This window comes from Poromitra crassiceps (assembly GCF_964638095.1).
Source record: "Poromitra crassiceps genome assembly, chromosome: 29".
NCBI lineage: Eukaryota > Metazoa > Chordata > Actinopteri > Beryciformes > Melamphaidae > Poromitra > Poromitra crassiceps.
Genome location: NC_139641.1, coordinates 5,627,410 through 5,642,896, shown reverse-complemented (window position 1 = coordinate 5,642,896; position 15,487 = coordinate 5,627,410). Strand labels below are relative to the sequence as shown.

Below are 15,487 nucleotides of genomic sequence, written 5' to 3'. Positions count from 1 at the left end.
GGCCCTTCATGATCTAACTTCTTTCTCTCTCTTTCTAAAAAAAAAAAAAAAAAAAACTACTAACCTAAACTAAACTTGTACCACTGTTCCTTCAGAAGTTGTAGTTGTCATAGACTGTGCTGCATAGTTGATTGCTCTATTGCTGACAAAAATGTGTTATTGTAAGTCGCTTTGGATAAAAGCGACTGCCAAATGGCGTAATGTAATGTAATGTAATGATGTTTTGGGATGATTTTCATGAAGTACTTAAAGTGTATTATATTATAGAGTGTTATTGTATAGTCATACTTTATAGGTTCACAGGTTAATGCACATGATTTAAATTAAAGTGTTACAAAAAAGTCCGTGGAGGATTTTAGGAAGGTTATGAGGAACATGTTGCGTTGAGGATCTGGCCTTGTGCATGTGGCTGTTATCTGTGTCCTGGATGCTGTAGATACACTTTCACTGTGAGTACATACTGTAGGCATCACATCTGACTTTTCATTCTTTGCAGGTTATTTATACAGCCATAAAAAAGATGTGTGATCCTGCAAAAATATCTTTACACTACAACCTTCTCTGAGCAATTCAGAGGATTCCACTGGCAGAGAAAACACTTGATACCATAGTTAGGGGTCACACACGCACGCACACGCACACACACACACACACAAACACACACACACACACACACACACACACACACACACACACACACACACACACACAGTGTAATGTTAACAAATGAGGGACATTGTTTCAATATAAATTAAATCATTCTGAAACATTTTATATAAAAAAGAGTTGATGGGACATCATTAAAGTCAGCATGGTTGAAACACCTGCAAATGTGTAATTATGTACATTGTATTCTACTTGGGTAGCATTGACAATAACATGCTGGCTCCATCTCAGAGAATGATGCATGATTCTCATCTGATGCACTGACTGTATTACTCGTGTTTTGATTATGGCTAATAATAACTCCATTATGTAACATATCTAATAAAAACAACATCTAATAACAGTGGATGCTGTTGGCTGCTGTATGAGATGCCGGTGTGTTGGGCTGTATGCTGAATAAACAGAATAATACAATATTACTAATCCACTAGCGATGAAATCAGTTGAGCTACATTGTTCCCACACCTTTTTTTATTTATTTATTTATTTTCAGTTTTTTAAAGATAAAAAAAAAAAATGTTTTGCTAAAACGACTAGTCGACTACTAAGCACAGTGTCGACTAGTGGTTTTACTAGTCGACTAGTCTGTGAATGCCCTAATACGAACTACAGTATGCCCGCTGGATGCCAATCTTCTTGAAAGACATGGCACAACTACCAGATACCCACCCATCAGTCCACAAGGCTTTCTTGGAGGGGAAGTTTGTCGTGCAACGTGGTGACAAGAAGTTCACACTAATGGCAATTAGGGATGTCGAAAATCATAATTTTTCTTGACCAACAACCGACCCTCATTAGCCGACAATTGGTCGGTTAACCGAGAAGATTAAAATGCGCTATTTGACTGTCTGTAGGAAGAAAACCCCCCCATGATGGCTTCATGCGCCAGTGAGCAGTGTCCGTCCGAATGCATGGGTGGGCGTGGCTCGTCCCCTATCCACTTCTTTTAATACATACATGGCCATGATGCCTATGGGTGCTTCTTCTGGTGTAATCCTCCCAGCCTTGTTGCTGACAGCTTGACTCCCGTCTGTAATGTGTCAAAGCTGCAGGCGAACGGAGCAAATCACTAATCAGGTCCAGCTTGGCAAAAATCTTGTCGATAAATATCCAGAGTTGCTCAAAGAGCGACAGAAATAGCGGATGTGATAGATAGAATTATTACATTCCCTCAAATAAATCGTCAAACCAGTCTTATTTATTGTGACAAGCGACTCGTGCATCAGAGTTAACTCTGACACTGGGGGGGAGGGGGAGGGAGGAGCCATGATGTAGAGGGAGGAGCCAGGATGTAGAGGGAGGAGCCATGATGTAGAGGGAGGAGCCAGGATGTGTAGAGGGAGGGGCCATGATGTAGAGGGAGGAGCCAGGATGTAGAGGGAGGAGCCAGGATGTAGAGGGAGGATCCAGGATGTAGAGGGAGGCGGGGTTTTGACTTTTCCAATGCAACAGAAGACGTCTACGGGCTATGAGTGAGGCAAAAGCCACAACATCAGATTCAGTTTTAGAGAGATTAGCTCATGTAGAGGGCACCCCAAAAATGGAAATAAACGGACATGGGTTCAGTGTAATATTAAGGGATTCGCTTAACATGATAAAAAAAAACATGAGCAGAAATCAAACAGCTTTGGACAGAGGAAAAACATATGGGTATGATCAGCTGGAGAAAAGCAGCATCGCTCACAGGTGTCATTTGTATCAGGGAACAGCCTGCTAAGCTTAGCTTTTGTGTACTGAACCCTGTGTAGAACTTTGAACTGGATTAGAGTTAGACGAGAGCATGAGGATGTAGTCTCTTAAAACAGACTGTCTCATCTACATCCAGCGAATGCAGCTATACACAGTCTGTACTACGTTACACCCCCAGAACATGCACAAGGAAGTTGGGAAAAAAACCTCCAGACAGGAAAGAAGTTCAGAAGTTCGACGGAATCCGACCAATCACGACACGTGTGTCCACGAAAAATGCGGGATATTGGATTCTGATTGGACTAATGAGCGGAAGACCCGCCTTTCTGCAATTCTGATTGGACTAATGAGCGGAAGACCCGCCTTTCTACTTCCCATTCCGGTTGGTGCATGATTCTCCCCCACGAAGTACAGACGGTATGGCGGAAGCATTTGAAAATTGCGGAAGCCAACTCGTCTGTTCTAAGAGACTAATGAGGATGAGGAGTTGACTCTAACTAGCGCCTCCTCCCAACATTCATCAGACAGTCACACACACACACACACACACACACACACACACACACACACACACACACAGACTGTTTCTCTCTCTATCTACTTATTTTTTCTGTCACTTGTTGCTTCTCTCTCTCCCCTCTTTCTCTCCCTCTCTCTCTCTCTCTCTTTCCCTCTCTTTCTCTCCCTCCCTCTCTCTCTCTCTCTTTCCCTCTTTCTGTCTGACACATTTATTATTTGTATTGTTTATTTTCTGCCACAGTTTCTCTCATTTCTCTTGAGTTGTTTGTCTTTCGTTCAGCTGGAGAGAGGCTGGCTGTGTTTCTGCTTTAAGTTCATGGTTGTATGTAGGCTATATTGTGTATGTGTCATTATATGTTGTGTGAATACAATAAAAAAATATACGATTAAGCAAAACATGCAGTTTTCAGTAAGGTCACCTTTGGGACAATGGGATGTGTTCTCTTTAAGATGAGGGTTTGTGTGGAGCAATGTCGCCCTCTGGTGGATTAAACAGGCCATGCTACAGCATGTGTGCAGGCTGGCTGGCTTTGTTGTTTCTACTCTGAACGTAAAGGAGCGTCCTGCACGAGATGGAGTAGCTCTGTTAGCGCGCGCCCGAGAGAGAGAGAGAGAACGAGGGTGAGAGAGAGACTCGCGCGCCCGAGAGAGAGAGAGAGACTCTCGCGCTCTCTAGTGCGCGCGAGTCTCTCTCTCTCTCTCTCTCTCTCTCTCTCTCTCTCTCTCTCTCTCTCTCTCTAGTGCGCGCGAGTCTCTCTCTCTCCTTCAGTCTCAACCTGCTTTACTGGCTTGTTGACAAGAACATTCCTGTGTTGCCAAAGTGAACGGATGAAAAAGAGAATCAATAAAAGACAAATATTTTTCAGGGAAATCAAAACAAAGAAATAGAAGATAGAAAGGATCAAAGTACATCAAGTGATCATAAGATTGTCAAGACAAAGTAAATACAGTGAGTCATGTGTCATATAAATCCATACAAACAATGCAGACTACATGAACATATACATGACATCATATGAAAGCAGAGACAGAAGACAGTTTGTAATAATTCTGTGATCTAAAGTTCTACATTGTTGCTGTTATGATGTCAGCAGAGACACATTTAGCTGCTAAGTGCTTCACATGAGTACTTAGTGCTTAGTAGATACTGTACATGAAGGCCAATCAGAGGCTCAGTCACATCTTCAACCAATCACACACTAATGTCAATCAACAGTTACATGTTGCTTGATTTTCATCACTCAACTGATTTAACAACAGAGCAATAATACACTGCTTTATTTAAAGACAACAATAATGACATATTCAAGTCAACAAGTTCTGTTTCAAACTATACACATCAAACATTCTTCATTTATGTTGATACTTTTCAGACTAAAATGTCTGTTCTTGTTGTATGTGATGTTAAAACTCTGTCCAGTTACTGTTCTCACACTCACACACACACACGCACGCACACACACACACACACACAGACACAGACACAGACACGCACACGCACACACACACACACACACACACACACACGACACACACACACACACACACACACACACACACACACACACACACACACACACACACACACACACACACACACAGATCATGTCTGTTCACAACCACATGAGCAATGAACTTGCATGCAAACACTATTGTGACTTTAGGTGTTTGTGTTTGGTCACGGTGTGTTTCTGTCTCACTCTATCTGACACAGAGACACTGAGGTACCATCAGTATAGAGCCTAAACCCAGGGTAAAGTGGTTCAGTGAATTTGGACTGGAAAGTGTGGAGGTGAATCAGTTTGTCAGAGGAAATTGTGTAGAAGGACAGAGAGCCAGCAGGCCCGTCAAGATACACTGCGACTCTGTTAGAGCGAGAGGAGGAGGGGAGAGGTATGTGTGTGGGTCTCTTATTGTGATAGGCTCTGTAACTATCATCAGAGCAGTGCAGACACCAGGACTTTTCATTCTCTCCAAGCATGCTGTCAGCACGCCCTCCTCTCCTGCTGATTCCTCTGTAAGTCACTCCTATAATAACCTCTCCTTTGCTCTCGACCTCCCAATAACAGCGACCAGTCAGACCATCTCTACACAGCAGCTGACGCACGGTGTCAAATCTCTCTGGGTGATCAGGATATGGCTGCTCCTCTCTCACCAGCGTCCCCTTTCTGTTGTCTTCAGACAGGAGGAGGTTTCTGTGTGCTGTGTTTGGGTCCAGTGTGAGATCACAGGCATCTGATGAGACAACAAGACTCGTTACAGCAGCAGCTTCTCATCTAATAAACATGTTTGTTTGTTTGTTTGTTTGTTGATTTATTGACAGTTCATTTCTCAGCAGTTTGATGATGTCACATGATGTCAGCCATCTTCCTGACTCACAGGATGTGAATGAATGGACGTCACAGACTGTGCTGTAGATGCACTTTCCTTCTCACTAGTTGAATGTGTTGCTTTGTTTTTATGAATCAAACTAAACTAAATAAAATACACACTTACATTTACTCACAGCTTCACCTTCAGGGCATTTCAACCAGTGCACTCCACAATGTTCCACACTGGAGGAATAAACAGGGAAGAAGTCAGACCAACAGATTATCTTTAATGATGGAAACATGGACATTTAATAAGCTTCAATATGAAGGATTTCCACTCATATCCTCCATTAAACATGAAACATTTTCCTCATCTTCTCAGTGTGACAGAGACAATGTGTGTGACTCTCAGCCTTCTAGCAGATGTTGTCTCTTCATACCTGAGAGTCTCCAGTCTCCAGGTTGGATCCTTCAGTCCAGCAGAGAAGAGCTTCACTGAGGCTTCTGGATGATTGTAGCTCAGGTCCAGCTCTCTCAGATGGGAGGGGTTGGAGCTCAGAGCTGAGGCCAGAGAAGCACAGCCTTCCTCTGTGAGCATACAGTAAGACAACCTGCACACACACACACACACACACACACACACACTTAAATGGGGTCTGCAGCCGACAGACTGTTTCTCTCTTTCCATCTAGGAGGGGCTGAGGGGGGCAGTCTGCACTGTGGAGGAGGCGCTGCTTTTTGTATCCATGAAGTGGATACTGAGCGCTATCTTGCATTACAGTATAACTGGATATATCAACCTGTCATGTTATCATCCTGTGTGTTTCTTATGTGTTGCATTACTGTGTTTGCCATCTGGGCACTCATGACTGACTCCCAGCAATTAACTGCACTATTACTGTTTATGTCCTTTGCATACTTGTATTTATGTGGACATAAATAAACATTTCAAATGTGTGTGTGTGTGTGTGTGTGTGTGTGTGTGTGTGTGTGTGTGTGTGTGTGTGTGTGTGTGTGTGTGTGTGTGTGTGTGTGTGTGTGTGTGTGTGTGTGTGTGTGTGTGTGTGTGTGTGTGTGTGTGTTTGTGTGGCGAGGCATTGAGTTTGTTTGATAAGTTGACTGTTACTTAAAGCTGAGGCTCTCAAATGTTTTTCAGTCAGGGAGCCCTTACAAGATAGAAAATATACTGGGGACCCCCTCATTCTGATTATGATTTGCATAAAATATTTTCATTGAACTATGAAGCTTTTACAAACAAAAAAATATTTTTATTTTCCTGAAAACTTTTTGCGGACCCCCTGGCAAAGTGCCACGGACCCCTGGGGGTCCCCGGACCCCCATTTGAGAAACACTGCTGTTGCAGGATACCTTTTGCTCTATAGCTTTGAGGCTTTCTGGGCTCGATGGAGAGAGAAGAAGAGGGAGTTTGACTAGCTGGTAAAGCTCATATGAGACACTTGTGCCTGCAGTACACTGCTTTGTCCACAGCAGAGGTGAGAAGGCTGTTAAGTGGGCTGGAGAGTAGCATTATGAAGTGGAGGAGGAGCTGGTGGGTCAGGATAGACCGGGGCTGCAGCACAACCTGGCTGAGCTGCACAGGGAATTGGGTGGGTTCCTGCAGGAGCGAGCAAAGGGGGTGCTTGTGAGGGCTGGTTCTCCATGCTCAGGGAGATGGAGGCTCCTAGCTCCTTCTTTTTTGGGCTGGAGAGGAGACAGGGCGATGACAGTCACATGTTTTCACTGCGGTTAGCCGATGGGCTCGTCCTTTACAAGTCCTTTACTTTAGGTTTCAACAACAGAGGCAGTAAAGAGAGGAGATGATGCAATATTCTACCACAGGATAGAAACTAGATGTGATAAATGTTGGTATCTCAGCTGCTTTCAAAACTCACATCAGCAGGAAAATACAGAGGTCAGGTATTTTCACTAGGCCTGCATGATAGGAGGAAAATCTGCGATGTGCGATAACATTGTTCAATATAGCGATGACGATACGACTTGCAATAAATAAACAAATATATTAGCTATACAGTTCCTATGTCTTTCTGCTTTAATAATGCTTTAATAATGCTAACATAGACGACAAACATAGCCTATGCCCACTGAATAAAGAAATGAAATACACACTGACTCTAGCTGAAACTACACACAGCGTGTTTGGGCTTTGGCGGAGGGGCGGAGCGCACTGTTGCAAGGGAAAGGTGTACGCTGGATTTACAACACAAGACAAAATGATCAGATGCTGAGTGGGAATGCATGACGCATGTAAATAAAACCACTTTTGTTTCAGGCAGTCTTTGCGATGTGTTTATTGCGCATGTTCATATTGTGATGACGATGAAAACACGATTAATTGTGCAGCCCTAATCTTCACTGATATTAATGTGCATGTAAAGCCACATTTAAATGGTGGTCTGTTGAACAGTATCAGTAATACTGACCTGAGAGTTTCCAGTCTACAGTGTGGACTCTCCAGTCCAGTAGAGAGAAGCTTCATTCCAGAGTCCTGTACGTCATTCTTACTCAGGTCCAGCTCTCTCAGACTGGAGGACTGGGAGCTGAGAACTGAGCTGAGAACGGAGGCCAGAGCTTCACAGCTTCTCTCTGACAGCATACAGCCACTCAGCCTTAATGGATATGAAAAGATAAGGAAATATTATTATTTGATCATTTCAGTCACACAACTTATGTAAACAGATTATTAATGAATGCAAATATAGAGAGGTGCAGCAATCTAAATAAGATATCAAAGCATGAGGTTTGAGACAGGAATAGAGAGAGGTGCAGCAATCTAAATAAGTTATCAAAGCATGAGGTTTGAGACAAGAATAGAGAGAGATGCAGCAATCTAAATAAGATATCAAAGCATGAGGTTTGAGACAGGAATAGAGAGAGGTGCAGCAATCTAAATAAGATATCAAAGCATGAGGTTTGAGACAGGAATAGAGAGAGGTGCAGCAATCTAAATAAGATATCAAAGCATGAGGTTTGAGACAGGAATAGAGAGAGGTGCAGCAATCTAAATAAGATATCAAAGCATGAGGTTTGAGACAGGAATAGAGAGAGGTGCAGCAATCTAAATAAGATATCAAAGCATGAGGTCTGAGACAGTAATAGAGAGAGGTGCAGCAATCTAAATAAGATATCAAAGCATGAGGTTTGAGACAGTAATAGAGAGAGGTGCAGCAATCTAAATAAGATATCAAAGCATGAGGTTTGAGACAGGAATAGAGAGAGGTGCATTAATCTAAATAAGATATCAAAGCATGAGGTCTGAGACAGGAATAGAGAGAGGTGCAGCAATCTAAATAAGATATCAAAGCATGAGGTTTGAGACAGGAATAGAGAGAGGTGCAGCAATCTAAATAAGATATCAAAGCATGAGGTTTCAGACAGAAATAGAGAGAGGTGCAGCAATCTAAATAAGATAGCAAAGCATGAGGTTTGAGACAGGAATAGAGAGAGGTGCAGCAATCTAAATAAGATATCAAAGCATGAGGTTTGAGACAGGAATAGAGAGAGGTGCAGCAATCTAAATAAGATATCAAAGCATGAGGTTTGAGACAGGAATAGAGAGAGGTGCAGCAATCTAAATAAGTTATCAAAGCATGAGGTTTGAGACAAGAATAGAGAGAGATGCAGCAATCTAAATAAGATATCAAAGCATGAGGTTTGAGACAGGAATAGAGAGAGGTGCAGCAATCTAAATAAGATATCAAAGCATGAGGTTTGAGACAGTAATAGAGAGAGGTGCAGCAATCTAAATAAGATATCAAAGCATGAGGTTTGAGACAGGAATATAGAGAGGTGCATCAATCTAAATAAGATATCAAAGCATGAGGTCTGAGACAGGAATAGAGAGAGGTGCAGCAATCTAAATAAGATATCAAAGCATGAGGTCTGAGACAGTAATAGAGAGAGGTGCAGCAATCTAAATAAGATATCAAAGCATGAGGTCTGAGACAGGAATAGAGAGAGGTGCAGCAATCTAAATAAGATATCAAAGCATGAGGTCTGAGACAGTAATAGAGAGAGGTGCAGCAATCTAAATAAGATATCAAAGCAATGATGAAAGGAATGCATGACGCATGCAAATAAAACCACTTTTGTTTCAGGCAGTCTTTGCGATGTGTTTATTGCGCATGTTCATATTGCGATGACGATGAAAACACGATTAATTGTGCAGCCCTAATCTTCACTGATATTAATGTGCATGTAAAGCCACATTTAAATGGTGGTCAGTAATACTGACCTGAGAGTTTCCAGTCTACAGTGTGGACTCTCTAGTCCAGTAGAGAGAAGCTTCATTCCAGAGTCCTGTACGTCATTCTTACTCAGGTCCAGCTCTCTCAGACTGGAGGACTGGGAGCTGAGAACTGAGCTGAGAACGGAGGCCAGAGCTTCACAGCTTCTCTCTGACAGCATACAGCCACTCAGCCTTAATGGATATGAAAAGATAAGGAAATATTATTATTTGATCATTTCAGTCACACAACTTATGTAAACAGATTATTAATGAATGCAAATATAGAGAGGTGCAGCAATCTAAATAAGATATCAAAGCATGAGGTTTGAGACAGGAATAGAGAGAGGTGCAGCAATCTAAATAAGATATCAAAGCATGAGGTCTGAGACAGTAATAGAGAGAGGTGCAGCAATCTAAATAAGATATCAAAGCATGAGGTTTGAGACAGGAATATAGAGAGGTGCATCAATCTAAATAAGATATCAAAGCATGAGGTCTGAGACAGTAATAGAGAGAGGTGCAGCAATCTAAATAAGATATCAAAGCATGAGGTTTGAGACAGGAATAGAGAGAGGTGCAGCAATCTAAATAAGATATCAAAGCATGAGGTCTGAGACAGTAATAGAGAGAGGTGCAGCAATCTAAATAAGATATCAAAGCATGAGGTTTGAGACAGGAATATAGAGAGGTGCATCAATCTAAATAAGATATCAAAGCATGAGGTCTGAGACAGTAATAGAGAGAGGTGCAGCAATCTAAATAAGATATCAAAGCATGAGGTTTGAGACAGGAATATAGAGAGGTGCAGCAATCTAAATAAGATATCAAAGCATGAGGTTTGAGACAGGAATAGAGAGAGGTGCATCAATCTAAATAAGATATCAAAGCATGAGGTTTGAGACAGGAATAGAGAGAGGTGCATCAATCTAAATAAGATATCAAAGCATGAGGTTTGAGACAGGAATAGAGAGAGGTGCAGCAATCAACAACAACAGTGACACTGATGAGTCACTCTGGCCCTGGTCCCAGCATGGGGGAGGGGATTAAAAAAACATTTATTTATTTGGTAATTTATCTAATGAAAAAAAAAGATTGGTTGAAACCACTTGCAATTCACAGAGAACACGTGAGAGTGATGTGTTTTCCAACGAATCAGATTGAGCTGGAAGGGAGCACGCCCTTAGCCTGTTAAACCAGGTGAAACCTAATTGGTTGTTGTTGGATAGATTGCTTTGATTGACATTGTATTGTCCAATGCTGAATACGTCTGAAAATCTTGTTGAATCTAGCTCCGTTGTCAGTAGGAACTAGGAAATGATGACCTCCACGCTGTGACAACCTGACAGATTAATAGATAGATTTACAGACAGTAGCACCTATACTTTCCCCTTTCCCTTAGTTTTTTATTATCAAACATTAAGTTAGCTCACAAGCCGTTGCATGAGCGCCCGAACACGATTTTCTGCAACGAGTTTAGAGAGACTGCAGCGGGTACACGGAAGCTCCCGAGGTAGCAAACACTGGGATACTGCTGCAACCTCATCGGCTGCATGGCGCACCGACTACAGACAGCTGTGACAGCATTGGATATGCAACTAATGCCTACCCCACACTACAGGATAATTTGCAAGATTATGGCCAAGATTCCCCCCTCCCGATTTTCTCGGGGGTGCTCCCGATTTGAAGCGCGTCGGGCAGATAATCTTCCCAAATGATCCTGTAGTGTGTGGGGTTCAAAGATTCACAATCGGGAAGACTGCCTCTTCCCGATTGTGAATCGGGCATATCTAACATGTTAGATATTTACAACCCGACAGGCGATTGCATCTTGAGCAGAGAGCCAGTAGTAGCTGCGTTTCCATTACAGTTTTTCGCAAAATAATCTGGTCCGCGTTCGCCCGCAGCCCCGCACAGAAACAAAGAACGAGGAAATTGTCATCGAGGTGAAATACCCGTGCGTCTTTGAACGGGACGGAAAACTAAATGCTATACTGCAAAGCATGTAGCCTACAACAAGCGCTTAGGTCTCAGCTTCCCGCATCGGCGAGTTCCCGCACGGAAAAGTGAGTCAAATCAGCAGCCTCCACAAGACACCTGTGCAGACGGTTTTCGCCTGGCCGTGCACAGTAGGCCTACACCCCGAATGGACGCGGCTGTCCGCGCAAATATTAGTTAAACAAATCCTTTCAGTGCAAATGCATTATAAAAACAAAAAATAAAATTTGTTTAGAAAACGAAATGACACTACTACACCCGGTGCGCACACTGAATAGGCATTTTAAAAGTTATCCAAGGTGAATCTTCGGCATAATCTTCTAGTGTGTGGGGTTGCGTTTGAACAGACGCGATTGTGTGTGTGTCCCAAGATTGAAATGTTAAAAAATCGGCTCTCTCTGTCCTGTAGTGTGTGGGCTCTCAAGATTTTTATAATCTTCAAGGATTTGAAAATCCTGTAGTGTGGGGTAGGCATAAGTCAATTAAGTTCGAGTTATCCAGGTCTTCTACTAAATTCGGCGTCCACCAAGCAGCGCTATTATATTGTTTTATGCTGAATAGCCCGCCATTTCCTAATACAATGGCGATCTTAAACTCGCACATTTTTTAACTGAATTTGGCAGCGCGGAACCAAACATGGAACGCAACGAAACATGCAAAACATGCAATTTGCATGTTTCGTTCCGTTCCATGTTTCGTTCAGCGCTGCCAAATTCAATGGAATGAAACTAAACTTGTAGCCTATGTTGGACGCAGTGAAGTGTTTTTGATTGATTTGTTCATCCATCAAACCTTTTACTGACAGACTAACTGTAGCCTAAATATCTTACTTTATTTTGAGGTGCATTTGCTCAGCCAGAAATTATTCCCACTTCAACTTTCTCATGGGTGGGCCTAACGTTAAAATGCACCAGAGGACATCCCTCTTATTTGTCCTCAATCTGCATTGAAAATGTGTGAAAATTCACCTTCTGGCAACAGTTGTAGCCTAAGCTAGTGGTTTTCAAAGTGGGGTCCCCAGCAAAAAGGGGGGATTAATCTATTTTCACTATAATTCAATCCATAAGTAACACAATCACAGAATGTATGACTATTTTGGTCATGGGTTTCATATAATGTCTGTGATAAAACATCTAGCAAAACTCTTATCAGATGGGGGACCCTGGAACAAAATCTTATCTATATGGGGGTGCGTGGTGTAATTTGTGTTAGTTTAGGGCTCCTTAACATGAGCAAGGAGATCCATGGTGGCAAGGTTAAACTTTGTGATTCATTACAGTCAATGAAAGTCAGTGATCTCTGTCATGCATTGCCTGAATTGTACAGACTTATGTCTCTCATTGCCACAATCGGTGTTACATCTGCTGGAGCTGAACAGAGTTTCTCTTGTCTGAAAAGACAGAAAACTTACACAAGGAACAGAATGGGACAGGAACGACTAAGGAGCTTGGCAATCCTTGCAATTGAGAGGAAGATTCTAAAATCTCTTAGACAGAATCCTCAGTGGTATGAAAAGACCATAGACATCTTTGGCGCACAGACAGACAGAAGAATGGACTTTACTTTCAAGTAAGATGGTTTTAACTTGACAACAAAACATTCTAAATTGAACCCCAGCTCACTTCCTGTTGCAGTGTTTGCTATCGACAGAAAATAAATGTGTCTGAGCTTGTTTGTTTTGTATGTTGTTAAAACTGCAGATAAAATATATATAAAAAAATAAAAGTGGAGTAATCCTAATGCTAATTTAAAATTAGATATTCCTTTAAATCTGTCTTCAAACTGCAAAAGAGTTCTCTTCCTAGCTGCTTGTGGGTGAGAGTATCAGCAGCAGAGCAGAGGTCATATTTTCCCTGGGACCGCCTCAGGTGCCAGGTGCTGTTCCGTCCTCCTGTAGTCCTCTCACTGGTTGCTAATGCAATGCTCCCACTGGGTGGAAAGCTAAGAGGCTTGACAGCATGGGAAACATGGCAAATACACACACACACATGCGCGCGCGCGCACACGAGAAAAAAAAAACGCCCAAATTTTCGGTCGCCGCACTAGCGTCCTCCCCTGTTTCCAAGCTCACCAGCCACCACTGCACTACATACATATATTATAAATCAGACTCTTTAGCTACTACTGCTCTCTGTAAAACTTGCAGTCAACCTTTACAGAGTCAGGAATTCTGACCTGAGAGGCACTGTATTGAAAGCAGAGAAATGTGTCAAATCAACTGAGAAAAACTGTCAATTAAAATCTTACCTGAGAGTCTCCAGTCGACAGTGTGGACTCTCCAGTCCAGCAGACAGAAGCTTCACACCTGAATCTTGCAGCTGGTTCTTACTCAGGTCCAGCTCTCTCAGATGGGAGGGGTTGGACTTCAGAGCTGATGCCAGGACTTCACAGTGAGTCTCTGAGAGTCCACAGTCAGAAAGTCTGTGATCACAGATTTAATGTAAGATTAGTTCTATGAAAGCAGAGCTGAGACTAAGCCCACATCAAAACGGACACAGCATACTACTACTTCTAATACAAATATTAACAATAATACTTAGTAATAATAATTAGAGAAAAAGTGACAATAAATTGTATTGTAGAATTAGAAATTTTTCAAAAAGTGCTGAATGTGTAATATCACAAAGCAAAGCATAGCAGAATGCTATATATATATATATATATATATATATATATATATATATATATATATATATATATATATATATATATGTGTATGTATATGTATTAGGGGTGTCACGGTATGTGTACTCGCCCTGTGTACGTCACAATATGGGCTTCACGGTTCGGTGCGTGCAGCTACATGAAGAGTACGCCGAATCCAGAAGGTAGCGGTAAAGCACCTAAACGCTGTTTGAACGCCATAAACGCCACAGAAGAAGACATACCAAAGCAACACAAGAGCCATATGAAATCTGCGTTCACTGAATGGAACGTTTTGTGGTGAGGAAACATTACCGGGGGTCGCTCCAGTGTGTTTACGAGCCGTACGTCGCTTCCATGCTACATCACAAAACCACAAACAATATCGTCGCGTCAAGCTGCTCCCCCTTTACCGTCGTCAAAAAAGTGAAGAAATTCTGCACTAAGCTCTGACTTCAGTGCAGAGCAGTATTCTAATGACTTTTATGACTCAGGCGATAAGCTATTTTGCGAATTCTGTCCAAATTCAACCAAAGCCAACGAGGTAATGTAACGTTACGTAGCACTGACAAAGCTGTTAACTTGTAAACAAGCAACTTACATCGCGTGAGATGACAAGCAAGATGGGGTGAGAAAGACTCTTTGTCAAGTTCCAATAATCCATTATGATTACATGTTATCGATGACCAGTGTTGGGAAGTAACGAGTTACTAGTTACTCGTTACTGTAATAATATTACTTTTCCAAGTAACGAGTAGTGTAACGAATTACTAATAGAATATAAGTAATAATATTACCGTTACTTCAAGATAAAACAACGTTACATCTTTTGTAGAGTCCATTCTGTGATGCCGCTGCGCTGCAAAACGACACGCAGTCGGCATTCACTGATCACAAGCAGCATGGCTTTAACGCTCCCAAAACAAGGTGACGTCACCGCAGAGCACATTCAGAGCACCCTCTCTGCCCTGCTGAGCCAAGGAGGAAAATCAGTGGCTGGATATATTCCCATGACTTTGTTTTTGTCGGGAAGAAAGGTGACACGAACATCAAAGTCAAATGTAAACGTGTCCAGGACAGGTAGGCTACTAACACTCTTTCCACTGTGAAAAACACGAGCTCAAACTTCCTAACGTTAACGTTACGAGACGAGAGGACAGCACAACAGAAACCGGAAAACTGTTAAAATACAGAGATAACGTAAAAACTCACAAGCTGGTGGACCTCAAACATTGCTGTTATTATTGTCAGGTTAATGTTAATGTTGCAGAGCTAACGTAATTTGTGACACAAACTTGTTACGCAAAGATGTAGCCTATACGTATTGAGTTTGCATTGGCCGTGCATTATACTGCATTCTATAAAACAGAAGCTGTTTAAAAGATTGCATCTTGTCATCACTTTGAGCCAGGTGTGC

General features: G+C 42.1%; 2 protein-coding genes across 2 annotated transcripts in view; one reads left to right on the top strand and one right to left on the bottom strand.

The window, feature by feature from the left end:
• Positions 1-15,487, top strand: part of LOC310800013 (phosphoinositide 3-kinase regulatory subunit 4-like) — a gene marked incomplete at its 3' end in the record, with an annotated part of 239,417 nt that overhangs the window by 110,747 nt on the left and 113,183 nt on the right. The gene's annotated exons all lie outside the window — the stretch shown is intronic.
• LOC310799940 (NACHT, LRR and PYD domains-containing protein 12-like) overlaps positions 4,355-15,487 on the bottom strand; it is a 34,063-nt gene continuing 22,930 nt past the window's right edge. The window contains exons 7-12 of the mRNA XM_083662549.1: positions 13,675-13,848; positions 9,439-9,624; positions 7,628-7,813; positions 5,627-5,797; positions 5,371-5,429; positions 4,355-5,109 (exon numbers count right to left, since the gene is read on the bottom strand). Of these exons, the coding sequence (XP_083518675.1) occupies positions 4,571-5,109; positions 5,371-5,429; positions 5,627-5,797; positions 7,628-7,813; positions 9,439-9,624; positions 13,675-13,848 (1,315 nt within the window). The 3' untranslated portion in view covers positions 4,355-4,570. The remainder of the gene's footprint in view (positions 5,110-5,370; positions 5,430-5,626; positions 5,798-7,627; positions 7,814-9,438; positions 9,625-13,674; positions 13,849-15,487) is intronic.